The sequence below is a fragment of the Trachinotus anak genome, unplaced genomic scaffold (assembly GCF_046630095.1).
Source record: "Trachinotus anak isolate AG129_WGS33_773 ecotype Australia unplaced genomic scaffold, CSIRO_AGI_Tana_v1 ptg000008l, whole genome shotgun sequence".
In the NCBI taxonomy this organism is placed as follows: Eukaryota; Metazoa; Chordata; class Actinopteri; order Carangiformes; family Carangidae; genus Trachinotus; species Trachinotus anak.
In genome coordinates, this window is record NW_027273859.1 from 19,685,414 (window position 1) to 19,712,843 (window position 27,430).

At 38.9% G+C, this 27,430-nt stretch overlaps 2 protein-coding genes across 2 annotated transcripts; both read right to left on the minus strand.

Annotated features, from left to right (window-relative positions):
- Positions 1–666: 666 nt before the first annotated feature.
- ptger4a (prostaglandin E receptor 4 (subtype EP4) a) lies at positions 667–3,697 on the minus strand. The gene is made up of 2 exons (XM_071483342.1): positions 2,576–3,697; positions 667–2,240 (listed from the first exon to the last, which is right to left on the minus strand). Exons 1-2 carry the CDS (start codon positions 3,431–3,433, stop codon positions 1,692–1,694), a joined length of 1,407 nt encoding a protein of 468 aa, XP_071339443.1. The 5' UTR covers positions 3,434–3,697; the 3' UTR covers positions 667–1,691.
- Positions 3,698–13,615: 9,918 nt separating this feature from the next.
- Positions 13,616–23,349, minus strand: mrps27 (mitochondrial ribosomal protein S27). Its single transcript, XM_071483341.1, has 11 exons — positions 23,235–23,349; positions 23,002–23,079; positions 20,845–20,915; positions 20,638–20,696; positions 19,925–20,039; positions 19,331–19,409; positions 17,717–17,832; positions 17,369–17,471; positions 17,135–17,277; positions 15,417–15,581; positions 13,616–14,127 (listed from the first exon to the last, which is right to left on the minus strand). Exons 1-11 carry the CDS (start codon positions 23,305–23,307, stop codon positions 13,879–13,881), a joined length of 1,251 nt encoding a protein of 416 aa, XP_071339442.1. The 5' UTR covers positions 23,308–23,349; the 3' UTR covers positions 13,616–13,878.
- Positions 23,350–27,430: the final 4,081 nt, after the last annotated feature.

The following is a 27,430-nucleotide window of genomic DNA, read 5'->3' on the forward strand; positions in this document are numbered from 1 at the left end:
GGAGTTGATGTAATAACACTGAAAAGGAGGCAGACTGTGCGTGTCAAAGCTGCTGAAACCACAGACATAAAACTCATTTGAGTGGAAAAGCTCAAACAAACAAGAGTTCAAAGGTTCAGTCTATTATATGCTATTAATACGGTGTCAATTGATTGACATTACACCATGTTAGAGAAGAGAAAAATGATTTTAAAAAACTGTTCTAATGATAATGTGAATCACCAGTCCTTGATTGACAAAGTAAGAGCTCTTTTCTAAACTTGAACATTTAAATTTAGAGATGTGCAATTTGAGATTTTTGTTTAAGGGTTAGTTTTAGTCTTTTTTTAACTTCTGTTTCTGTTTTTCATTCTAAACTGAATATAATTGGACAGTTGGTTGGACAAAAACAATGTGAAGACATCATTCCTGGAAGCTTATAATGATGCTTTTTTTGTTGTTGTGTTTTGGTTTTTTTTTGCAAATTTCTAACATTTTGACGAAGCAATAAATCAATTAAGTGATAATATAATCAGCAGAATAATTGCTAATTATTAAAATAACTGGTGGTTGCAGACATAACTGATACACAACACATCATGAATAAGTCCTCTGATTATTTGAGTTCTGATTTTCTGGATGTTAGTGCTGGAAGATAGAAATTCATGAACATGAACGCCAAACCAATCAAACCACAACACCACAATTTAATTATTGTGCGGAAATACTTCTTTTGGATAACCCCTTTAGAGTTGTGATTTATTAACTAGGACCTTCTCCTAGAGAAGAATAATTTTATTACAAACAATATTTTACACAACATTGATCATCTAGAACACTATTTTTCTAAAGCTGACAGCTGTGTTGAAATATGCTCATCTTACACATCAAACAACATCTGTCCACTGATTTACACAACATTTTCTGTAGCTGCGGAAAAACTGTTCAACATTCCCAGACAGATTTAAAAAGTTTGGTGTTAATAACTATGGCACAGGAATCTTTGTACCCTCATAGTAAGATGGAAAACAATGTTTTTATCATTTGAGATGACATATTAGTGTGTTATTCCAGGGCTGAGGAACAAAAACGTTGGTGTTCACCACATAATAATACTGCACTGTACATTAGTCATGGAACTAACACAATACATCCTTCAAAAGGAACTGTACAATAGCGTTTGCTGAACAAATCGATCCCTACAATGGCAGCATATGTGCCAGTGATTACTCATGAGGATCACATTCAATACAGTTTTAATTTACAATATTGACCACAAGCTTATGACTCAGTTTTTCTTAATCACTGGCCTCATCTACTTTATAGTAAAAGTTTCCACAGTGATTGAACAAAGTAGCTGAAATCAGGAAGGATAGCTTTCCCATCACTGACACTTGAGTCATGAAGAAGTGGGTCATCTCTGTTTTGATGACTTCTCTTCAAGTCAAAATGATAAAAATCTGCTTGCACAGGCAGAGATAGTCATCACTGAGGTAGCTTGATGCTGAAACAAAGATCACAAGATAATAAAGCTCAGAGCACTTCAAGTTTCCTCTGTTTCTTTCTCACTGCATGTGCCCCACTTCACACGTTGGAGCATTCATTATTTTTATGTGCCTACCCCCATTTTTAAGTTTAAAAGTTCACTTAAGGAGAAGTAATTCAGTAGATGATCTACCTCAGAGTGATCAGAGAAGATTCTCTTGATTAGTTCAGATGCATTTCTCCTCCACTGACTCATTGCTCAAGGACACTTGAAGTGCTGGATCTTTTGGGCAGGGCAAGGCTGAAAGGTCCCTGATTACATTTGTCTCTTTTCTGGTCTGAGCTTCAATGTTGCCCTGTTCAAACAAATAAGAAGTCTGTGAGTTTCTGACCGATGAAGGTCGCGAACCAGAGAGTCTGTCTGAATTGTTATAGCTTCCAGTGTACATCTCATTTCCCTCCGGCAGGTAGAGGAAAGTTTGGGAGTTGCTGGTGACATCTGGCAGAGAGTCCCGGTTGGAGATGACAGAGGATAGCTGATGAGCATCTATACAATGGAAGTTCCCCTGTCTCTGTTGCCTTCTGGCTCCCATTTTACAAAATAGGCACTTGATTTTCTCAATTAGCTTGAGGAGAACAGCCTTGCGCAGCAGGATGTAGATCCAGGGGTCCAGAATAGGGTTGAAGGAAGCAAAGCGTATCGCTCTTAGATCCGGGTTTTTGTCCAAATTCAGCTCAACTGGAGTCTTATAAAGCTGGTTCAAAAACACTTGAGCCTGCAAGTAAAATTAGAATAGAGGCTTAGTACATGTATAAATATGTTAAACTATGTGTAAATGTGCATCTTTCGATGTGCATAAGTGTGTGTTTGAGAGTAGAGTGAAAGAGTAATTAATAAAAACATGGGAGCAGTTATGCAGTACAAAAGTCATATGTTTTAGCGTTGTTTTCATCAGATTTTGATCAAATTATATGAGCAACTTGTTCGAATTTTTTTTTTTTTTTTTTAAAAAAAAAAAGAAAAAACACCTGTTTGTGCATAGAGGGCCCTGCGTAAAACGTGCGTAACGGTAAGCATTAAACCATAATAAAGCGGAGAAAGAGAACTTACAACAAGTGGGATGGAGCAGATGAGCACCACTGCCGACGTGCCTATGAGCAGGATAACCATCTGAATCTCTGCACCGGCCAGACGCCCAAAGCTGCGTCCTCTCCTCCGCGGGTCCATGTTGCGCCCCAGATCGGTTCCTAGCGACATCCTGCGCACGTAGCGCCGGTGCATCCGGATCAAAGCCCCACACACCAGCACGTTACAAATAACAGTGGCGAGAATAAGAAGAGAGCTGAAACCTGCATACATGTAGGAGTACGCTGCATCGCTGGTCTTGTTGCTCCTCCACTCTAAAAAACACCAGGTTTGCGGATATTGTTTCTTCACCTGCCCAAAGCCCATTATCGGCAGGGCGCAGAAAAGCGCGTTGGAGATGTAGATCGCTAAGAGAGTCAGACCCGCCAGTTTTTGGTCCACATAGTCATTGTAGAAGTAGGCATGGTTTATAGCGATGTATCTCTCCACGGACATGGCACAGATGATGCTGAGCCCCGCCAGAGAGAAGAAAAGCATGGTGAATCCAAAGTACTGGCACAGCGGGTCCTCTCCGGGCCAAGATCCTTTCACATAAATGGCAATGGTGACCGGACTGGCCAGCAGTGTGCCCAGGAGGTCCGTGACTGCCAGTCCACAAACCAGCGTGTAAAACGTGGTTTCTTTCTGTTCTTTGCGAGATTTACAAAGAACCACGATGGCGATGACATTCCCAACCACCCCGAAAATGAACATAATAGACGGGATGGTCGGGACCATGGTCCTCCCAGTCATCGATTGATTATTCATTGATACGCTCTTCGAACGCAGGGCAAGACGAGTGAAACAACTTTTCTTAACGCCAGTATTTCCAGTCGAAAGCATGAAACTTATTTGCACTTGAAAGAAGCCTGAGCAACATTGTCGGAATCAGAAAAAACAAAAACAAAACAGCTTGCACCTTATACTAAAGAAAAACAACTTCTCAACAACTTTCAGCTCCTTCACAGCATCTTCTGTCCGGTACTGCTGTGGCCACTGGTGTTTGCTATCAGATCCTCTGCTAGCTCTACAAGATAGAAGCAGATTTCACTCACTAAGACAGAGAGATAAAAAGCTGGCAACAGACACCAGTGACTTCATTGAAATGAGGCTCTGCCCTCAAGCTTCCTGTAGGGTTCAGTCCCTCCCCTTCATTTCACTTCACAACCCTCATCAGCTGTTCAGTCTGGTGCAGGAAAGGCCTTGGACATATTGTGTAACACCATAACACAGAGGTTAACCTAAACACACTGCAAATGTTGCACAAAAATAACATAGTTTATTATCATTATTAAAGTGAAGTAATAGCTGAAAAACTTGTGCGCAATTTTGTGCTTTTTAAAGTTCACCTAGGCAGGCAAATTAAAAAGAAAGAATCATATTCGATTTAAACTTGAGGTAAGTAAATGAGTTGAGGCTTGTGTCAATGAGACCTTATAATCAGTTTTAGCCATGTATCACTTTTATATCCAAGTTTGTGTCCAAATGCATCTCAACTGGAGTCTCATAAAGCTGGTTTAAAAACACCTGAGTCTGCAAGGAAAATTAAGAATAGTGGCCAAGTAGATGGATAAATGTTTTAAATTGCGTATAGGTGTGCAGCTTTGTGCATGTGTGAATTATTGAGTGGAGGAGTGAGACAGTCACTAATAAAAACATGGGAGTAGCTAAGAGAAAAAGCAGGAAGGGGGAAGTTTAAAAAAAAGCGAAAAAACACTAAGAAGCATTTATTCTGCATCCGTTGCAGAGCTGTACTGATTGGACTCTGGTTTGTCGCCAGTGAGACTTGACCTCCTCAGGAATCGACTGTATTTGAAACTTTAAAGCTGCATTACTGTACTGGAGCTGTCAATGATCCATCATCAGTATTGTTGAAATACAGCCTTCAACCACAAGCGGCAGCACGATGATGCTATGCAGAACATCAGTTGGTGAATGGGGAAGAAATCCTGCGCCATCTGTGAATTAGCATAAGTTTATATAGTCCTTACTCTTGAGACTCTTAATGAATTATTGACAGACAAAACCAAAGGCATTAGAAGGCTAGTTTTGGGTAGCTTTGCTCGTTTGTCTACTACCAACATTGGTTATTACTGTTTCTAGGTGAGTGATTTGGCATTAAGGTGAGCAGAAAGTGGCAATTTTATTACATGCGAAGTGTGAGATGGATTGCACTCAATTCATGTTTATTGTCAGTTGCATTAGTTGTGAAAAAGCAGCAGGGGTTTGTGGTCGAAACAGTAGGATTATCAATGTTTGAAAGAACAGAAACGTGAATGAACAGATCTGCATGTGTACAAACAAACCTACATACACACAGTTTCCTCCCCTCAGCCAGACCGTGACTGCTTTCACAGAACATATTGAACCCGGAGAACCAAGACCTTGAGTCCTGCTGCCTGACGTCATCACACTAGAGTGACCCTGTGCTCTTGGAAAACACAGTTGTTGTTTTCTTTGTTGCCAATTTCTAGCATTTATTTAAACAGAGAACAGGGAGAAACCCTATGTGATTACGGGAATTGTGGAGCCCTGAAAAAATTTTTTTTATTTATTTTTTTTTTTATGTATGCCATTCATACATAGACTGTATATATTATATCTGTCTTTAACATGTCAACCCTTTGATAAACATAGTTGTTACGTAATGTGTTTATGTGTGCGTATGCCACCCTGTGCGTACATAGCCTATAAAATATGATTTCAGCCTCCTGCTGTGTATTCCTGTAAGTGTGTGTCTGGTTTCAAGACATGCAGAATGTGCTGTAAGTAGATTTGAAAGATTAGGCCTCTCATGAATGTACTTTTCCTGGATTTGTTTGTTGAAGTCAGATAACCTGCAGTGTGGTTGCACTACAAACTCAGGGTAATAGCCACCAGGGCTGCTGAAAGAATGAGTTCTCCTGTAAATACGACTTGAACTTATGTTCTGTAGATAGACAATCGCATAACTGAGTGGGTCTTTCTATTCATATGTTTATTTTGTTTTGCTGTGCAAAGAAAAAACAACTTCCTAACACACTATTTACTATTTAATTCCTGGAATTACTACATTGTGTCATGGAAAGGTTTTGTGGGCTCTATAGACTCCTATATCCTCAAAGTACTGCCAATTGGTGGAAAACACTCTTTCCTTTCTCTCCCGTGGTAACTGGCAGGGATTTAGTTTTGTTTCTTACAACAACAGGGAGAATTACACTCGGGAAGAAAAACTAGAAATACCAGTAAAGGTGTGTGGCACACCATATTTACCACTATATTTAGGTACAGCTCTGAATGATTTCCCTCGCAACAATGCATCTGTGACTTGTTTTAAGTCAGTCAGCTACAGTTGAGCCTATGATTTATGGTCTGAGATTGTGATTTGCCACAGGCCTTTTTGTTTAGGAAAACAACAGCTTCCTGAAGGGTAAAGTAAGATCTCTGATCTCCGTGGACAGGTACAGACACATTTGGTAGCGTGTGGGATGGGTCAAAGGAAACAGTTTTCGTTCCAGGTGTAGTTCTGCAGAATGTGTGCAGGGATGCACAGGTTACACAACCACACATTTCACAACTGACAAAATGGACAGCTTACGTTCTTCTCAGTTAAATGACTTGGATACATGCAGATGTTTTAAATTTTGACAACAGTTAGGCTAGCTATTATATTCCCTGTGTTGATTGGGTGTCTTAAATTGACAAAACCACAAGGTCTGTTTAGTAGCTGTTGGAGCTTTTGATTGTATTAAATGGTCATCATCAGCGGATGATGTTTTACCCACTTTACATGTAATTGTACATATTCAAATTCCTATTTCTCAGCTCTTTAAAGACTTTTTATCCATGTTGGCTTAAAGTAATAGGCCAAAATTTGAGATATAACGCTTTGTTGCTAAAAAGTAGATGGGAAGAATTGTATCACTTATATATGTACTATAAAAGCACAAAGACTGGGTAGCACCAATAACTAGATACAAATAGTTGGAAACAGCTAGGCTGCCTTTGTCCGCAGGTAATAAAATCCACCTACCTGCGCTTCTAAAGATCACCAAAGTAAAACATGTTATATCTTGTTTGTTTAATCAGTACTAAAATCAAAATCACGAGTGGGAGCGGAGACTTCAGGAAGCTACTGGTCTAGTCTTTATGCTAAGATAAGCTGCTGGCTCCAGCTACACATTAACAGAGAATATTATTAATAGCGATCTAACTCTGGGTATAAAAGGAATATTTCCAAAAATGTCGAACCGATCATTTAAAAGTAGCGTTGGCTGTTGTTTATCATAGTCAAACATGAACTTTCAATCTCAAGCATGTTTTTCAAAATGAAAACCACTGGCTACCTCGAAAGGTGCAAAAATCACATATCAAAATGTAACAAGCCCAAAGCAAAACAATTTTGGCATGTTTCAGAAAATGGTCAGCCATGGAGTATATGAGATAGCAGCGAAAGGCCTCACAAGAGCAGTTATTTTCATAAGCATTGACCCTCAGTCCAAATATAAAATATTTGTATACATTCCTGTTTTAAGCACTAAACTAGTAATTTAAAATAAAGCAGTTAACTACTTACTTTGTACCAAACGAACCATCTTCTTTTTCATCTGGAGTCTCTCTTGGCTTTAACTTGGGATTCCCAACATCTCTGAGAATAAGCCCAGGTGGACGGGTTGTTTTTCTCAAAGACACTCTGCCTGCAGCTTGTTTTTTAATGTAAAGTTTATACAGAGTTTGGATGTGTTTATTCTGGGGTTTGGTAGATTTGCAGATAACATCCGTATGCGATCTCACTCAACATAACAAATCCACAGTGCCGAGCATCAGATGTAAACTGTTTGAACTGGCACTGAAGTTGACATGTGATGCCAACACAAAAACAGAAACAATTTGTCTGCCTTTTTATTCACAGCAGGCATCTGATCAAATAGTGTCATTAATTTGTTTGGACGGTCAATTGAGTCATCAGATTTAACCATATATATCTCTAACTCCTTAAATATATAGCTTTGCAGTACACAACCACTGTAGATAAAATTTGATGCGATCTGAAAATAATCTAATGTCAACATCTCTTCATAAGATTATTGATGGTCGTCATCTTGCACACATCAAACTGCGTTTAAGCTTGAGGCTGCAGCGCTGCAAAGTTTGCCACAGTACAAAAGCTGGCACAAGCTTAGTCAAGTCGAAATGAAAAAGAACACTATTGCACTAAATTCCAACATTAAATTTTACACAATCAATTTTGTGGCCCTCTGGAGGGACAGTTGATCTGTAAAGGGGGCGATGTGCATTTCTTAGCAACGGTCAAACACCAACATTATGGGATGTTGCTTTAAAAGTTTTAATCCACCCAAACAATTCTGACTCCTTGGAAAAACTGAGTTGTACATCACAGCAAGTTCCTGCACCGGCTCCTGCCATTCACATTATAGTGGTAATCATTGACAGGGAGAGAAATTCAAAGCTACATTAGAGACCTTTACTGCTAATCTTTACATGACCAGACAACCCAAAGTGCCTATTAGAGCACAGTGGAAAAAAGCATGCAGGATGTTGCTGATGATGCATAAATTAAGGAAAATGATGTCCTGCTGCTAAAGGGCAAAAACAAAACGAATGAGAAAACCTGACCAACACTGCATCTTATTTAATTAGTTTTATATTCTTTATTTTATATTCAGCTTGATATTTCAGCTACTGAGTTTATGAATTGGTTTTGTACATAGCCTCCTGTTTGTGAACTCCTGGTGTGTAACTGAATGGGAACATACAGTTCCATTCAGATTATTGATGTATATGCCAAAGAGGAAGGATACAAAAGTTTTTGAATTTCTTTTTTTTTTTTTATATAACTTTTACTGCAGCAGTTATGAATGCTGCTTGCTGTGATTTAATTTTAATGTAGGATTTGTTTACTGCTAACCAAGCTCGTCATTACGCTAGCTGTTTTTTACTTTTACTCTTGTGGAAAATGGCTCCATTTGGACAGGCTGGGTTGATTTTAATATTGCCTGCCTGGGTCATGTTTCCAGTCCACTCTGAAGGGTGTATGTGGGTAATTTTTATGTGTGTAATAATCACAGCCAAAATTACCTACTTTTTTTCAGCTAACCTATTGGTCCTCCTGTAATTTAAATCCTCTCCGGGGCTACATAACCACAAAAAGATCATCTTCCCTTCCGCATTTCAGCAGCTATCTATGAATTGTGGGCTGTATTACAAAGTGTAGCTGGTGGTTTTGAAAACATTTTTGACTGTGACATAGCAGTAATGGGTAGTCACCTAGTAATTTGTTCTAATTTCTTTTCAGTGTTATGACCGGAGCGACAGCACCAGGCCAGAAGGACAGCTGTGATACGTCTTGGCAGACTGTTACAACATCCCTAAACACTCAGACATGTTTTTTATCCACATCACCTCCTCAGAGTTGGGTCAATAGTCTTTCACAAGCTTCATAGATAAAGTGTTGGTCAGAGGTTGAGAGGGATACTGGGAAAAAGGTTATCAGAATCAGAGCATCAAATATCTTAATAAAAAGCAGAGCCACGTTTGTGCAAGAGCCATCTGTTATGCAGTACACATTCTGGGGATAGCTGGATATCAGACTGTCTTCGGGTAAGAGCGCTTTTAAATAGTTTGAGAAAGGACTGATATGAGGTGGCACCTGAGTATTTGTACCATATGGTGCAATCCAGTCACAGACACAAGTGCAAAAATTCACATTACAGCAAGTGTCTAGTGCAGATGCTCATCGTGTCAAAAATATCACAAACAATAAGATACAATAAAATATAATAAAATACAAAGGCAACTACACAAAAAAAGTATCACATTTGTATTGATAATTAGTATCAGATAAAAGTCTGGACAACAGGCTACAGCAGACAACATAGGGCTACTTACAAAGGTACAAGGGCAGGAGTATTTGTTGTAAACACAACAACACTACAAACTACAAAATTACAGAATGCCCAAGTTTTAAAGCATCTTCTAAACAATTAAAGTTTCATAAGTTTGTATTTTGTTGTGAATGTATCGTATCGAATGTTTGTTATTGAATCTTTAAGCAGCATTGAATACAAACATTTTAAGTTTGACGAGGTTTGCGTTTGTTTACCAGCTAATGATGACAAAATAACAGGCAAACGAATCAGACGGCAAATAAATCATATTTCTAATTACCACTGCACATCTACCTAATTTATTACTGTTTAATATGTGAGCAGCACACCAGTGTCAGAATGCATAAAAGCCATGCATATCCTCAAAACAAACAGAAAGACAAATTAGACATTATTTGTTTTCACTTATCTCTTTAAAATGTTAGATATGAAGCAGCTGACCTTGATGAATAATGAAAAATTAATAAACACAGACTCCGCTGCTGTGGGCAGGCTGGCCAAGAGAAACACAACCAGCAGCATCTCATCCTGTAATCTGCTCCACAGGACACAGGACACTTTGTGTTCTCCCGTCTCAGATATTCATCGCACTTATGAATCAGAAATAACATCAGAAAAAACATAACATAGTTTGTATTTACATGATAAGGAAAAACTGAAGCCATGAGAAAAATAAAATCTGAACATACTGTTCAGAGTGGATGGTACATTCTAAGCTAAGATGAGGATGTGCTGGCTTAGTTATACAGTAAGTATTTATCCCACCATTAAGTTTTCCTGAGAGAGATAAATGCTTTGTACAGTAGCAGGTGTGTCTGTATGTTCTGTATCCAGGCACTGATTTTGTCTAATGTATTCCCTTTTCTCTTTCAGATTCTGTAATATTTACATCTCTCAAATAACCCACAACACCCTTCAACCACCCTCCTCCTCCGCTCCATGAAAACACACAAGGATCTTTTAAAACACTTAAAAGGCTCTGGGCATCGGATAACCAGTGATGTGGATGTCTAACTTCCTGACTTTTTATCCTCATCACACCTCACCGGACTGACATCATCGGCAGTGTTAGCACACCTGTCTGTACTAATACTTGCACAACAAAATGACAGCCAAACCTCTGACAACAGCAAGAAATGGAAACACTCCTGTTGCTTTCAAACCAGTGAATTGAAATTGAGCTTAAGGATGAAAAGCTGACAGGGAGCGGTGAATGACCCCCCTTTTTTTTTTTTTTTTCCACACTGTGAACTATTTTCTATTTGAATTCTGTGTTGAATAATCAAAATACAAAGGGAAAGGGGGTAAAAACCAGTACACCTATTTTCCTTTTCCTGCCATAAACCATAGTTGATAAACAATAAAAACAATGACTCCACTAAATGATATGTAGTTAAAGGATAAGACTGGTAATATTCTGTATTTTTCAAAGGTTTGTTGCTCACTTATTTATCAGGGTGACCAGTCGCTGATGATCAACAGTGACAGTTGTATAGACCTTTTTCACAGCAGACAGCTTAGCGTGTCATAGCAGGAAACCCGCTGGTGTAATTGATAACATTAAAAACAAGTGCATTCCATTTAAGTGAGCTCGTACCAGAGTCCTGCTACTGTGCATGCTGGTTCGCTGACATGGCTTAATGCGTGGGTTGATGAAACAGAGCCATTTTTAACAAAATTTGTTTAATCTTTTCCTGCTATTAAATGTCAAAATGTCTGCTGCAAAAAAAATAAATAACTAAAAAAAAAACTCTATAGAATTACAGTGGTGGGAAAACTTTGCACCAAGAGAAATCCACATCTTTGACTTACTTCAATCAGCCTGTGAGGACAGTGACTTGAAGAACAGGGGAGATAAGACATCTCTAGTTTGACTAAACAATGATAGTTTGATACCTTCACAGGGTTGCATCAGCTAATCAGTCCCTTCTGCCTTCATCACCACTACTTTTCAACCAATGAATACGAAACTTGGTTGCACAAGTAAAACTTAAAAGAAACTCTTACATAAAGACTTGACTTAAATTTGATGCAAGGAAACATCTGTACCACTTTCTATCATAAGAAATTATATGTCCGGTGTGTAACTTCTGCCGCTAGGGGTCTCTCAATCAAAACAATAACAAAACACGGCGTAGGGCGACGTCGTTCTATTGCGTGGGATCATGGGAGTTGTTGTCTTCACCACCATTACCGTAAGCTTGTGGATTTTGAATGACTTCATTGTCAGTTGTTCAGGAGGTCTTTACCGGGAGCCGATCTATCTACAGAGGTCTCCTCCTCTCCAAAATTAACAGACCCAGTGAGTATAACTGTTCAAAGCACTGAAAGCAGTTTCACAGTTTATGTCAGTGTTTCGCTGAGGCTATACAGCGGACACAGGACTTCAGGGAAGAGCTGGGAGCTTGAACTACTATTCTAACTAACTAAGCGCTAATTTATGAATCAAACGTTCAAGAGGTTTTTGCCGGCAGCTGAATTATCCGCAGAGGTGTCTTCCCCTCCATAACAAACGGACAATGGGATTAAAACCGGTGGAAACCCAGAATACAGCAGTATCACTCTAAAAATCAGCAATTTGCCAACACTCTTTGGTGGACAGGACGTGTTGGAATGACTTAGATTATCTACAAAGGTAGAAACAACACCTGGAGGGAACTAACGCAGACCCAGGGAGAACATGCAAACTCCACAAACCGGAAAGTGAACATTGTAATGATTTCTGAGTAGTCCTAGGTCTATAGTTTTTGAATGTTTAGAGATTAAAAAAAAAATAATAAAACTATATACACTAAGTCTAAACATGCCCAATAGTCTGTACTTAAATACAGATAGGATTATTCTAAGACAGCCTAAAATAAAATATGGATCACACTACTTAAACTGCTCTTTGAATTTAATTTGAGCTGATAAACTTGTGAAACTTGAAAAAAAACACATACATGTTGCATTTTATAACTTAAACTAGCATTAGCATGCTAACATTTAGCAAGCTTACGGGTAGCTACATCTGGCGGTTGGTGCATGTAAATATTAAGTCGCAACAAATCTCTATGTAAAGACCTGTTTGTGTGGTGGAACTTATTTATTTATTAATTTAGTTATGTGTAAATTTTCACCTGTCAAATGCTTATTTTATCACCCGGGTAAGTTTGAATTAACAAACAACTGTGTCCAAGCAAGTAAGCTAACCCTGACCCTGAACTGAGTTGTTTCAGCAATTGTTGTTTTCAAGGTAACTTTATCCTGGTATTTAGAGGGGGCTGAGCATGAGTAATGATATTTCTTAGCAGCTAAAAAAACATTTCTAATGCTTTGAAAAGAAAACATTGATTATGAAGAGCTGTTCTCAGAAAGGCAGTCAGAATGGTGCCTCTGGATCACAATGGATCTTGTTTCAGCATTTTGTGCCGCTCATTCATCCTGGACTGCATACCAGGCTGTTTCCCAAGATCATGCTCTGAATACTGAATAGCTGCAACATAATGTGGAATGAATGCATTATGTGCACAACGACAACTGCATTTTCTTCTCCAAAGATCTATTATCTTATCTTTCTGCAGAGTCTAAACAACCTGGGCTTTACTCAATTTGCCAGTTAACGGACAATGTTTTTAGTAATGAGTGCAGTTTATGCATGAGCTGATGTTGCACTCAATTGTTTATATCCTAACTTTTTAACAAACACCAAAGTGCAGTTTGTGTCTGTGTGACCAGTTATCTGGATCTGTACTGCATGATTTTTTTAATGATTTTCCTTTGTGAACGGAAAGATTTCAGGTCACAAATGCATTCCTTTCTGTGCAGAGAATTTGGTTTTCTCTAGATGGGCTATCAGCAAATAATTCTTCTATGCAATCCCCCTTTCATTTCCCCCTGTGAGAAAACTTCCAAAGATGCTTTTGACAGAAACACACACACACACACACACTGACAGACATAGACGACTGCAGGCAGAGAGGAAAAGGAGTGGGAGGATGTGATGGTAAGATCTTTCCCCAGCTTCTTTTTGCTTACATGAGGTCACTGGACCACCAGGCCGAACAATTGATGTGCGCATATGTTCCAATAATGATATCATTCCATAGTCCACAACAGAAAAAAATAAATAAATCTGAGACAATATTTCTGATACAAATGAAAATGGAAATCAATTTTAATGTGACAGTACACTTATATTAGCCCAATGCATTCTATAAAACCACAGCAATAATTATAACATAAGCACACAATAATTGATAATAAACAATAGTAACTAGTGACACAATCAGATGTGATGTTGACAATGTTGATATTTCAGAATTTTAGAGACAAAACTCTTATTTCCTAAGTATACACAATTTTATGTACATACTCAAAGGACAGTTCAGTGATCTTGATGCAGCTCCATCCTCAGTGTCTTTACGCCTGCTGAGCTGCAGCCTTGGCAGCTAACCTCTCCTGTCTCTCCTGCTCGGCCTTCTCCCTCATCTCTTTCTCTCTCCGAATCAGTTGCTTCTTCTCGGCCTCCCAGGCCTGCACCCGGCTCTTGTACTGCTCCAGATCCAGTTTCTCCGCAGCGGCCAGGTTCTGCTGGGCCATAGCGGACACTAAATCCTGGAAAGAGGCAGAGTCCACTTTACCCTGAGACTCCAGCTGGCTGATCAGTTCCTGGGGAGGCAGGGAAACAAGAAAAAGTTGAGGGTGCGTAACAGTGACCTCATCACTTCATTTAAATTGCTTGGGTGAAACCCACCAAACCGGTTAGCTCTATTCATGACATTTCAAAAGCTCAAGCTTCTCTGAAAAAATTCTCTCAATTCTCATTATCAACATTTCAACATTTAAATGAATCCATTAAATGTGGAAAGAGTGTACATTTTTGTAGTCTATTTAATACAGCTTTTTGACTACTATTAACAATGTGGAGCAATGTATTTATGAATGGGTACCCATTTGTTAACTCTTGTAAATGCCCTTATGATGTGATCCACCAAACTGATCCAGCCCTTCACACTAAAAACATAATGTCGCAATTTCATGGTAAACACACGAATGCATCAACAAAGCCAGGGAAGGAGAAGACTGCAAACAAGTAAACATGGATTAAAAATGCTTCATGAGGAAGGAAATGCATCCAATACATTTGTTAGATCTCGAGAATACACAAAACATATCTTGGTGAGTGACAGTGAATGTAAACAAAAACTTTATTCAACAGGAAGACTCCACAGGGCAACTTTAATAGAGATAGTAGTGTGGTCAAAACACTATGGCAGCTCCCTCGAATAATTTGTTTTAATTGTAAAATCAGAGAGATACAGATGAAACTATCTCTCAGTGGAATCATCACAGGGCCATTTCTAAACAAAACAAACAAAAAAAAAACATGTCCCCTTGCATTTGACAGCAGATAAAATAATATCAGACAAAACAGTATCAGTGAAAAGGCTGCACCCTACCTCCTGAATCACTGTTTCATTATTATCATGGAGAACCAGCAGAAAGCTCAGCTCACAGGCAAGAGCACTGCTTTAGGTTACAGTCTTAAAAATATATATATCACTGATTCAAACCATTTTCCAAAGCAACACTGTTGCTTTTTAAAAATACCTGAAGAACATTTCCAATCATTCCTTATTTTACTTGCTACACATAGATGATTCAAAACAACGAGCAGCATGTCATTTATTTTTGGTCAGCGCTATCATCGGATCATCATTATCATCAGACAGGGTAATTTGGCTAAGACTGTTTCATGGGTTATGTTACCAAACAATCAACTAAAAACAACCCTTAGTATGCTGCCCACTCAGATTTCACCTCCAAAAATCCTCACACAACCTCAGTTGGGACAGGAAACACATGTTTACCGTCTCGCCCCGACTAGGAAAACTGATGTAAATTCAGTTGCTGCTACAAACAAAAACACACCTGCAGTGAGCAAACAAAACACCCACCTTGAACCTGCTGGCATACTGAGGTAGCTTAGCCCGCTCGGCCTGATCATCTTCATCTACAGTGTCTTCTTTCCTCTCCTCCTCCTCACCTCCTGACTCCTCTCCAGAAGTGTCAGAGTCTGTGGTGGAGGACAGTTCCTGTAGCAATTCGCTCATGTAGTCCAGCTGAAAACAAATGAAAATGAATGTTAGGAATGCGGGAAGATTTTTTTTTTTTTTTTTTTTTTTTGAATTTATCTGTTATGTTTGCAAAATCAGTATAATTGCAGTTTGAGCTCTGAAATAGCTGGCACTGCCTTAAAAAGTCTTTTTGTGGTTGTTGTTTATTAAACCTGAGTGAACCTTATGTGAGTGAAAGTTTAATATTTTCAGCCTTCTGAGAAGATGCAGTTCTTATTTGAATGATTACAGGGCAGGCATGTAATGATGAGAGACACCGACCACCTTACTTGACAACTCACCTCTTAATCTTCGGAAGAGGTAAGATTAACTGTGACCTGAGGCAGCCGTCACCAGCACCTTTATTTGAGATGTAATATTTCCTCTCTGTCCTATGGTGTTATCTGCTCTGTCTACATTATTGCTGTGCCGCTGGCTGACACACAGACCGTTTTGTTCCTGTTGCAGTGACATCCTCGGTGCTCCAGGCTCTTCAAAATCTCATTAGACGTGGACAAAGCTGAACTATTGAACTGGACAGCGCAGGCCAGATTAGAGGCGCTACACCCAGCCGTGTGTGCGTGCATATATGTAAAAATAACAACAATATGACAGCATGTGTGTTCCATCTCAGCAGATGAACACTGTCTGTGTCATACAGCCCACCTGGCAAGTAACAACAGCCCGTCTCTCCCGTGTGTCTAATGCTGTTATGCAGAACCATGATCACCGTTTGAGACCTCGCAGCATTTTCATGTTAAACACGGAAGCCTGTTTGTATGAAAGTTGAATCCAGATTGATCTCACAGCAATAACCCCGCACTTTGGGAAATATAGTTTGTTTGATGTCAAACTCACAGTCTGTGGAGAAGATCGATAACAAAAGACAAAATGAGTGCAGGGAGCACCGCTGTTTTCTTCGGTGCAGTGTGTTTGTTGAGTGTAATTCTATATTTTGTACTATAAGTAGTACTGCAGGCTGTTCTTTTCTGCCTGTATGGTATGTCATGCATGCTGTCACTTATATTAGGTGTCATGTGTAGGCTATGCCTGTGTTTTATTCTAATTCCATGCCCACATTGTGAATTAATTATGTAAAACATGTTCAGCTAAGCTTAGCACAAAGGGGGAAAGTGCTAACCTATTCATATTTTTAAAAAAGAGAAAAATATGCCTTCAACATTCCCCAAAGCCCCCATGTTTTTATGTTCTCTGTTATTATATAATATTGCACCATGCAAAACACTGAATTTTGTGGTACTGATATTGGATCGGTACTCCCTACAGGAGATACTATAACAAGCCAGTCGTACATCCAATAGTCACCTGGGATTTGTAAGTGATAGAGTTAGGACTGGGCCCATACCCCCCATCCCCCCACCATAAGGGCCACACTGTGGACGTGCTGTGCAAAGTCACTTAAATGTGAAATCTACATGTGTCTGTTAAAAGCTCATGTCATCCTTCAGACAAAATGAAATGTGTAAAAATCAGCTTTGAGATAAACAATAACTAACACAAACAAAATGAAATACTCCTTTAAATGTTAATGTCCTTACAGCGTCTTTGGACAGCTTGACGTCACCAGACGCAGCAGCCACTCTCTCGATGACATCCAGCGCTCGGCCCAGATATCCATGAGCCCAGTAGAGAGGCATCCCTCTGAACACAGCATGTATGCCCTCTAAAATCTCCACCTTGCCTAGATGGGGAAGAGGAGAATGAATGAGACAATCACGGTAAAAATGAAAAATATACAAAATAGTTGGGGGGAAAGAAACTCAAAGACACACCTAGGAGAGCATTGCCAAGTAGCTGAGCGCTGAGGCCAACAGTGTTGCCTTGCGTCAGTCCACAGATGAGCAGCGATGCCCCCAAAGCCCGCTCCTCTGACAGCTGAACACAGCGAGAGACAAATGTAGGTATTTGGAAGCACACCGGTTACTCCTGCTACTACATTCACATGCTAATGAGTTTCAGGCATCCACTTTTCCAAAACAAATGGATGGAAATGCATCAGGAAATTGATTACTTTACTGTAGTGCCCAAGGTAATGTACTGTATTTCCAAGGTTAAGAATATACTGGTACTGTTTGTTTTCATAACACCTCCCATGTTGTTTCGGCTGCTGTTTGACTCACAGTGAGTTGTGGTCTGGTTGCTAGGTAACTGCCCAGAGCGTACAGAGACAGGAACTGTGTGGAGGGAAGGTTGAAGGCCTCCTGAAGCATCACCTCTTCCACCACAGAGCATGCATCTGTAAAACAAAAACATTACGTCACAAATACATATTTTTGTAGCATGCATTAGATAAAGTATGTTATCATTGCTTTTCTTTATTTCTCTTTGTAAGGCCACTGTGCTTAATGCCTTTTCAGCTATTCCTTTGAAAAGTTTCTAAAACAATTTGTACCAAGACCAAACCCAACAATAGCCAAGTTTCCATCCAAATTTTAAACAAATGTCCAGAGTATCAGCAAAATGAAAAGCTGATTAACGCATGTTTTCATCTACTACACTGGGTGTTAGTTCATTGAGATTAACAGGTGGTGGAGCTGCTTTTCCAGTCAGGCATCATTAAACGACTACATAAGCAGAAAGCGCAACGGGACGATGTGAAAAAGCATGACGGAAATATGGCATTTATCTTTATTTCATGTGTTAAATGGAGCAATGTTACAGGCCTCTCATCGCCCGACACAAATGTGAAGTTTTCATCTGCTGCTGTTTGTCAAATCTCCAGCAGAGTGGAAGCTTGAGTGGATGTTTAAATTACATGATTCATTCACCAAGTCTGTTGCTTTATGCTTTTATTGATACATCCCCTTCTCTATATCAGCCAAGCCAAAATAAATTCTTACGATATTTCTTTTTTTGTGTGTGTGTGTGTGTGTGTGTGTGTGTGTGTGTGTGTGTGTGTGTGTGTGTGTGTGTGTGTCTCCAAATAGGTTTTTTTAATGCACAAAAAAGGCTCAATTCTTCGTTGTTAGTGTTGTTACTCAATGTTACTCAATCAGGAGTAAATTGTGCATTTGCTGGGGACTATTTTCAGCTGTGGTTCAACACACACTAGTAACTATATACAGCAGCAGGACTGTATCTAGAGGTTTGACTCAAAATAAACTCCAATGCCCACATTCATTGTAATGAAGGAACATGTCACTCAGTGCAACCATGTGGTTCACTGATGTATTTTTAATAGTTTCTGGACAACAATGGAGCCCTTTGACAGAGGAATAGGAAATATCAGGCTTTAGTTGTCAGTAGGATCTATTCACTGTTGGTTTTGTTTTTTTCATGGGATTTGTTGAAAATAAAAAATATTGAATACTGCCAGGTTTATCCTTCAAAGTAATGAAAAAACATTGGATCTGTGCGTCTTCAGTCCCGAAGAGATAAAGTGCATAAGTGCTAAGCAAACAGTGAACTCAGCATTTTATCAAATGTAATTTCAACATCACAATTCACGTGAAAACACTGTAATGCCAACTATGTGCTTGTTGAAAGACGACACAGTGTTTACTGTCTAATGTTATTACAGAAAAATAATCAGGCTTCCCCTTTACCTCTGTCTCTTACAAACAAGGAAAGACATGTTTGAAGTCTGATTTTAGTGATTTGACAGCCTGCTCCCACTCCTTGCAATATTCAGAGTTAACAAGAATGTGTTTGGAAAAATGCAGGGGTTGTACTTCAGCAGTCTGTCTGAACCTCATTTTTTCTTGAATCTTTGATTGAAAAAAAACAAAACTTACTTTTAAAGTCTCCATCCTTAATGTAAGCATCTATGAGCAGGTTGAAGGTGAAGTCATCTGGGAATATTCCATACTGGACCTGCAAGGCACACACACATAATTTGAATTATTTCCATCACATGTATAACGACACGATTTAAAAAAAAAATATCCCTGAACACTGAATATCACACGCAGTAATAACAACTGCATCACTGACATCGAGTCCTCTAATCTCAGTGAAATGGCACCAATCACAACAACTACAGAGATGGCCATACTGACCGAGTATACGCTGCTTCGCCTCACTGTAAACACGTCATTGGCTAGTTGACGTCTCTGCATTTGGAGTGATACAGTGATTCATAGGTACTACAACTCATTGAAGAACAGTGCACATGCTGGGTTGAAAATGTCAAACATGTTTGAAGTTATCGGTGCTGCTCAGATCAGTTTGAAAATGCATCTGGGTTGTTAAGATTGGATTTATAATCACTAAGACTGTCAGATAACTGCAGCTGTCAGGCCTGATTGGGAGCCTCTGATCAGATTTCCTCTCTGATTTTGGAGATGAGCCTCATCAACACAACAGAAGGAATATAATGTGTTGTGTACCTTGTTTTTCAGCGTGTACAGGGCCTTCTCCCTGGCCCCATATTTTAGACACTGTCTGATCCAGCTGTGAACGGTCCAGTCTCGCAGGTACCAACAATTTGGACTGTGACGAAACCTGGAGGGATTACAAAAAAAAACAAAAACATGAAGATTTCTTTATATATCCATCACAGCTCTGCTTTATTAATGAGCAAAACGACAGGAAAGGTGTGAGGAAGAGGAGAAATAACATGCGACCACAAATATCACAAAAGTCTGAAGTGAAATAATTTAGCTGCTGAATAACCAGAGTTTTAACAGCTTCATCCTGAAAAATCAGCTCTAATAACTGAAATACAAGAGTTCAAACATCAAAAACTGTTGAATATATTAACAATAATGACTTCTTGTTACAGACTTCAGATAGTAGAAAGACACTTAATTCCCACTCAATTATGAAAATGAATGTGTCCTGAACAGGGTGCAATTGGGAAATATACTTGTAATCTTGTAATCGCAAGAATGGGTGCAGATTCCAGAGAAGGGAGTAAACAGGAAAGGTCTGGAGTTGCCCCGAACAAAGAAAAGCATGTGACTGAACATAAACCAAAACAGACAAACCAAACAGACAATTCATTCCAAGAAAAGCACGTAAGTTGGTACCATGGACCAAAACCAAGGAAGCAGCAGATGTCTGACACAGAAATGCAGAGAGTAAAAACGATTCCTCTTACTTGTAAAGGTAGTACTCCGCTTGATCAATTTCCTCCCGAGATGATATGTTGTCAACAAACTGAAACACGAACAGAACATATGAACCGTTATTGAAAAAACTTTGTATTAGCTCCCATCAAATTCAAACTCATTTGTTGCTTTGACAGAGACAGGGTCACCACTAAACAAATCAAATTACAGTCCATTTAAATCTGATTGCAGCTTACCCGAGACACAGTCAGGGAGCTAACTGGGAGATTCCTCTCGTATATCCTCTCCATACTGGCAGCCAGTTCAGCTGTGAGTTAAAAATAAATAAATAAATAAAAAATAAATAAAAAAATAAAAAAAAACAACAAAAAGACGATTAGACAGTTTATCATGTGATTAACAAACTACTGGAAAATGTATTTCAAAGTGTGGTATGCCAGTGTGACAAAACAGCACCAACTAGTCTTTGTTCAGTTCTGTCATCAAACACTTCATCATCAGTTGTGATCCATTTAAAAGTTTTCAAATTTTAACTAATGCTCCTTTTAATGTCATTTGATTGTGTGTTGTAATTATAGCCACACGACTGAACATTTACCAGTCAGAGCACGATGAGGCTGCAGTCTTACACTGCCATCCTGTGTTGATCAAGTGCACACACACACACACACACACACACACACACACACACACACACACACACACACACACACACACAGAGTTTGACAGCTCAACTTTTTTTGACATGAAATAACCTGCAATCAATACTTGTGGTCGTGGATATCTGTCAGTTACACCCCACATTTCAAGTGTAAGGGGTGATTATAGTCGGGCTAGGCATCTTTTGAAATCTCTGTGCTGTTACGATACTTCAGTCGTCAATTTTTGACAATATTTTTTTTTAAATATCTCACTTTGAGGAATATAAAAGCCCTTTTTCATAATTTCGAACAATAAGCTACATTATATTCATTTAAGTGGAAGAGAAAACTGGCAAAATGAATTAAACCAGGAAACATTTGCTCAAGGAAGAAAACACAGCTAAGAACCAAACCAGGCGTTCAAAGCCAACTTTAATTTTTAGTTTGCATTTCAGCCTGCACCCAAAAAGTGAAGAGGTTTGATATCCAGCCTCATATTATAACAGTCCTTTTTTTAGGGGCTGCATCTTTTACAATTCATACTTCATTACATTTTGTCAGTACTTGAAAGAAATATATAACAATAATTCATAATTATTTAACCAATTGAACTAATCATACCTGGGCCAGATCAATTCATGTAAGGTTTTGCTAAAATCTTCACCTGTCCCTTGTGAGCTGATGAGCTTCCCAGCTGCTGGAGCTCACAGTAATGATGGTGTTTGCAACAGGTTTGATAACACTGACTGAAACTTCACAAAAAAGGATTAAACAGCCTTCTGCATCCTCCTCCTGCAAGATTTTATAACAGCCTACAGCAGGAAGCAGGTCTGCCACATTAATCATTACAAACCAATTACTCTTAAGAGGGAGAGGGTTTTAAAGCCTTCATCGATCCAGGCTTACAAATGTGAGTTCTGTGTGGTTATATCCAAAGGATGATCATTCTCCACAACTGCGGTGAGCAGAAAAAACATCTCAGACAGCACAATACATCAAAGCTTGAGGCGGATGGGCTACAACAGCAGAGGACTCCTGTCAGCCATGAGCAGAAATCTTACGCTGCAGTGGACAGAGGCTCACCAAAACTGGACTGTTGTAGACTGATGAATGCGGACTTGTGCTAAAGTATGCAGATGGTAGGGTCAGAGTTTTGTGTTCACAGCATGAATCCATGGACCCAACCTGCCTTGTGTCAACAGTCCAGGCGGCTGGTTGTTTTCTTGGCATACTTTAGGTCTCTTTACACCAGTCAGCGAATGTTTGAATGCCACAGCATAGTCTGTGTACTGTTGCTGACCATGTGCCTCCCTTTATAGCCACAGTTTATCGTCTTCTAATGGCCCCTTCCAACATGATGATGCTGGAAGCATGATAAACAACCAACATCACAAAACAAAAGTCATCTCAAGCTCGTTGAAACCAGAATGGTCAGTTTACTTAAGACACCAGATCTGAATCCAATAAAAGGCCTTTCATATATGGCAGAACAGGAGATTCACAGCATGGATGTGCAGCTGACAAATCTGCGATTCAATCATGTCGACATGGACCAGAATCTCAAAGCAATGTTTCTAACATCTTGAGGAATCAGTGCCGTGAAGACCTGATTGTTATTGAGAGCGACAGGGTGCCCTACCCCTTGAGGATGGTGCTCCTGATAATGAGCTCAGTGACTGTAGGGTCCCCTGGACGAGCTCCACGCTGGAGACTGTTTTTATTATTGCTTTGACTGTCAGTTTTAGCTCTTACCCAGATTCTGATGATCCTTCTCCTTCGCCTCCCACACTTTGGTGTCGGTGTAAGCCGCTGAGAGCAACCATCTTCTGGCTGCCAAAAGACAAACACAGTCCATCAGGTCACAGAGACACAAGTAGCACATGTAGGCTCATCGGCTGTTTACGAGATGGAAAACATTTTCAGACACTTTAACCACAGCACACTATGTGTAGAGACTTCAGTTTTGCAATGTGCGATCTGTCTACCTGAAAAAGACGAAGATAAGCGGTTAACTTTGACAGCTGCAGTCACACATCGTTTCAACACGGAGGAGGCCATCTTTGGACGATACCATGTCGTAACCGGAGCGGGGGAGTACCGGATATTTCTTCCGGTCCCTGAAACTGACGTAAGAGGGTCAAACCAAAAATGAGACTCGCTAAAGTTAATGGAAATCCTGAAAGTTTGTACTTGTTTATTTGCACAGAAAAAAAGTATTTTGCTAACCATTCATGATTAGCGTTGTAAGAGCGCAAAAGAGGCCGGGTGTACAGTTATTATTTTTCCTTTTCTAAATTACAAAATTCATAATGACGGTAATAAAAAGATAAATAAATATGATGTTAAATCTTGAGGGATAATTATTCTAAAGCATACATTCCCTTTTTAATCTTCTTCAAGCTATGCTCTTGGACAAAGTTGTTGTCAAATTGATTGGCATCAGTAAAACACAAAGCAGCTCGGGCACAGCAGTGTGCTTAAAAATGAAATTATAGATGACATCTCTTCAATAATATAAAAATAGTTTAATTTTTAAAAAAAGGAAGAGAGCAGAAGATTTGAGCAAGACCGATGCTGTGAGAACTGACGGTCAATTAATTGTCTGTAAATTGATTTTTTTTTTTCTTTATTATTCATTATTAACACACCTTTGCTCGATTTTTACACTTATTCTTTTATGTTGCATTTGTGGAGCACACACCAAGACATATTCCTGTATACTTGTGTACTTGGCTCATATAAAAACAGACAATAGAGGGTGCTGTTTATTTATGGAGGAGACTTACCAGAGAAATGGACAGAAGGGGAAGTGCAGGAGATTCACTTTGCCCTGTAGCACTGCATACAAAGCCATGAAAAGCCCCAGTGTTAGTTACTAAGCATCAGGGATGACTGCTTCTTTAATCTTTTCTAGACATTATATTTGCCCAGTCATGTTTAAACAATGCAAAAAAAATCCCCAAAATAGAAAAAAGCTGGAATTTAATTTTATATGGAGCTGAGCTGTTGCAAAGTTGAGTCTACAAATTATAAAATTGATAATAAATAAATCTGTATATGAATAGCAGGGCTGTTGACCTGTTCTGTCCCCTCTCACCTCTGAGTCAGTGAGCCAGTGTTTTTGTTTTCTGTTCAGGAGGACAGCCCTCAGCTATAATTACAGTAAGCTCCTTGGCTCTGGGTCAAAGGAGGTAACAGGTTGAGTCTGGGGTGGGACAGTTTTCTTAAACAAAACATGGAAGAATCCTAGCACCATTTAATTTTCTCACTGACCAGCAAAACAGGAAGCTCTTACCTGAGCTACACTCGAGAACTGACAGGAAGTAATCATTTCTAAACACACAAACTGGGCATGCAGCTTTCATTTCAGGCATATATTCTTTATTCTGTTTTATTAGTTGGAATTTTTTTTTCTAACCTACTGTGTCCTTTAGTTGGTATTGTATTAAAGGTCAGTCTTGCAAGAGGGAGCACTAAGTGTAGACTGGTGTCATCAAAAGGCCTCTATCTCAACCGTGCTCCCACACTATTCCCCTCATCCAAAAAGGTGTTTGTGAATGTGATTCAGTGATGCGACATAATTGTTTTCACTACTTCAGTCACAGGCATCCTCCTGCCTGCCTCCCTTTTTTATTTCACCTCCGTAGTGTTATATAGGACATTGGTTCCTGAATAGGTAAGTGAGACAGAAAGACATGTGACACATGGAAAAGTAATTTTGGTGGGGTAGAGCGGCTGTATGGGGCAGCCTGTGAATGTATGTATTCATGCTTCTGTGTGAACTATAATGTACGCAAGTTAAGTTACATCCAAATAGCATAGAAATTATGTGCAGAACACTGTAATAAGCCCAAAAGAACTAATCACCTCTACCTTAATGGTATGAAACACAACAATTATCAATATTATTAATAGTAGTAGTAGTATTATTGATTAATCAATTAATCATAGTCTCTAAAATGTCACAAAAGAATGAAAAACATTTATTCATATTTCTCTGAATCCAGGATGACAGCTTCAGATGTTGTTTTGTCCAAACAACAATCTCAAACTCAGACAGATAAAGCCAGAAAATCGTTTTCTTGAATGATGATAATCGACAAATCGATTAATCGACTAATTGCTGCAGCTTTGATATAAATGGGTCATGACAAAAAATACAAAGCAAATTTGTAAAACCAGAGATAAAAGCAGCAGCACTATAGCTACTGTATAGCTCCTGTCCCTCAAAAGGAATGTGCAGTAGTTTATGGGTGTCTTTCATAACATCTAAGTACATTTTGAAGGGAATGAAACAAGATGGGTACCACCCTATAGTATATTATAGGGATATTGATACCTGATATTCTTGATTACTTTTTAACATATAAAATAAAACAATGCTATAACAACACAGACTATCTGTAGAGGATCAGGTTAGTATGGGGCTATAATGAACAACAGTTTTCATTATCAGTTAATCTGTTATGAAATGTGAGGAAATTATGGAAAATTTCCATCACAGTTTCCTAGAACAACATGCAAACCCACAGATATTCCATTTGTAGAGATGTGAAACAGAGAAAATCAGCAAATCTTCACAATTAAGATGCTGAGGTCAACAAGCTTGGCTTTTGTTTTGTTTTTTTGGCAAAGCAAATGACTTATATTAATCACCTATGAAAATCATTGTCAATTAATTTCCTGTCCACTGATTAATTGATAGACCTTCTAATTGTTTCAGAACCAAGTCAGTGGATCTGGAGGGCTAAAGCAACTTTGACTTTAGGAAGAAAGAACATCCATGAGTGAAATGAATCATATGATTTACATCTAAACAACTACCTACCTCAGAAGATCTATGGAGCCTATTCAATCAAACTTTATGTATTTTGTACAGGTTAGCACAATTGAAATGAGAGATGAAAAAATGTGACAAAGCAATAATAAAACCAAATAAAAAAGATGAATAATTTAAAAATAAAAACAAGAAACTGACTGAATTAGATGAAAGACAATAACAAATACAACTGATAAGAGAGAATATAACATTTCAAAACATGACTACAATAAAATACATGATTAAATAAGATAAATGATGGCCATGAAACATTAAGAGCAAGTCTAAAAGCATGTTTCAGCTCTCATCTGATTCTGTGTAAAGCCAACCATAACACGATCTTAAATGATGAATATTCTATAACATATACTGTACCCTGAAATAGGAAGATTTTCTGTTTTTCTCTGTTTTATACCACAGTCAACCGAATATCTTTGGGTTTTGGACTCTTGGTTGACCAAAAGAAGACATATGAATACATCACCTTGGCCTTTGAGAAACTGATGGACATGTTTCACTGTTTTCTGACAGTTAATAACACCAAACAATTAATCAGGTAATTAGGAAAATAACCAGGACATTAAATGATAATGAAAATAATCATCGTTGCAGCCTTGCTGTACCCTGAAGCTTCTTTTGAGTGTGAATCACAAAGTTTGGGTGGTGTAAATTATCTCAGAGTGGTGCCAAAAAAAATCACTGATTCATAAACTGTGATGTGTCTCCTAACAAAACATTATCTTGTCATTTTGTAATGGTTATGATTAGTGTGTTTTAATTTGCAAAGCAGAACAAGAACCGTTTCTTACCACAGAGTTCATTTTCCCATCACTTCAGTATTTACCTGTTCTCCTGTGTGTCTGGGTGGATTCTCATGGTCTCTAAAGTTTCACTTCATTAAAAACACACAGGAGTGATACAATCACCTTCTGAAAGAGTCTCTCCGTCTCCCACCATCTCTCTCGCATCGCTGAGCTGTGATCAGTTCTATATTATTATTATATTATACATTATTGATATTCTACGGCGATTGCACAACGTGATGCTGCTGAGAGGAGCTAATTCTGGACAGGAGACGGTGAGAAGAAACAGTGTGGGCTATCCACTCTCTGCAGTTCCTGTCTGAGCTGGTGGTTGGGATTGAAACGTGTAGGTGAGGAAAGGAAAGGAAAGGAGGATGTGAGAACTTCCTCAAACTGTTTGCAGTTTCACTCTTTAGGACACGGTGGTCTTCACTTGTGGAAATAGAGAAGCTGCTGTTCTGCATTTCAGCTGACACGAAATGACTTGTTTACCTGAACTGTCATGGTAAAGTGAGGTATAATGTGATGCCATAGCCCAGTGAACTCGATTTTATACCGG

Coding starts and splice junctions, on each gene's coding strand:
- ptger4a (XM_071483342.1), bottom strand. CDS start 3,433: ATGCTTTCGACTGGAAATACTGGCGTTAAGAAAAGTTGTTTCACTCGT. Junction 2,241..2,575: donor TCTGCTCCATCCCACTTGTT/GTAAGTTCTCTT, acceptor TTTTACTTGCAG/GCTCAAGTGTTTTTGAACCA.
- mrps27 (XM_071483341.1), bottom strand. CDS start 23,307: ATGGCCTCCTCCGTGTTGAAACGATGTGTGACTGCAGCTGTCAAAGTT. Junction 19,410..19,924: donor TGTACACGCTGAAAAACAAG/GTACACAACACA, acceptor TGTGCCTTGCAG/GTCCAGTATGGAATATTCCC. Junction 17,833..19,330: donor TAAGGATGGAGACTTTAAAA/GTAAGTTTTGTT, acceptor TTTGTTTTACAG/ATGCATGCTCTGTGGTGGAA.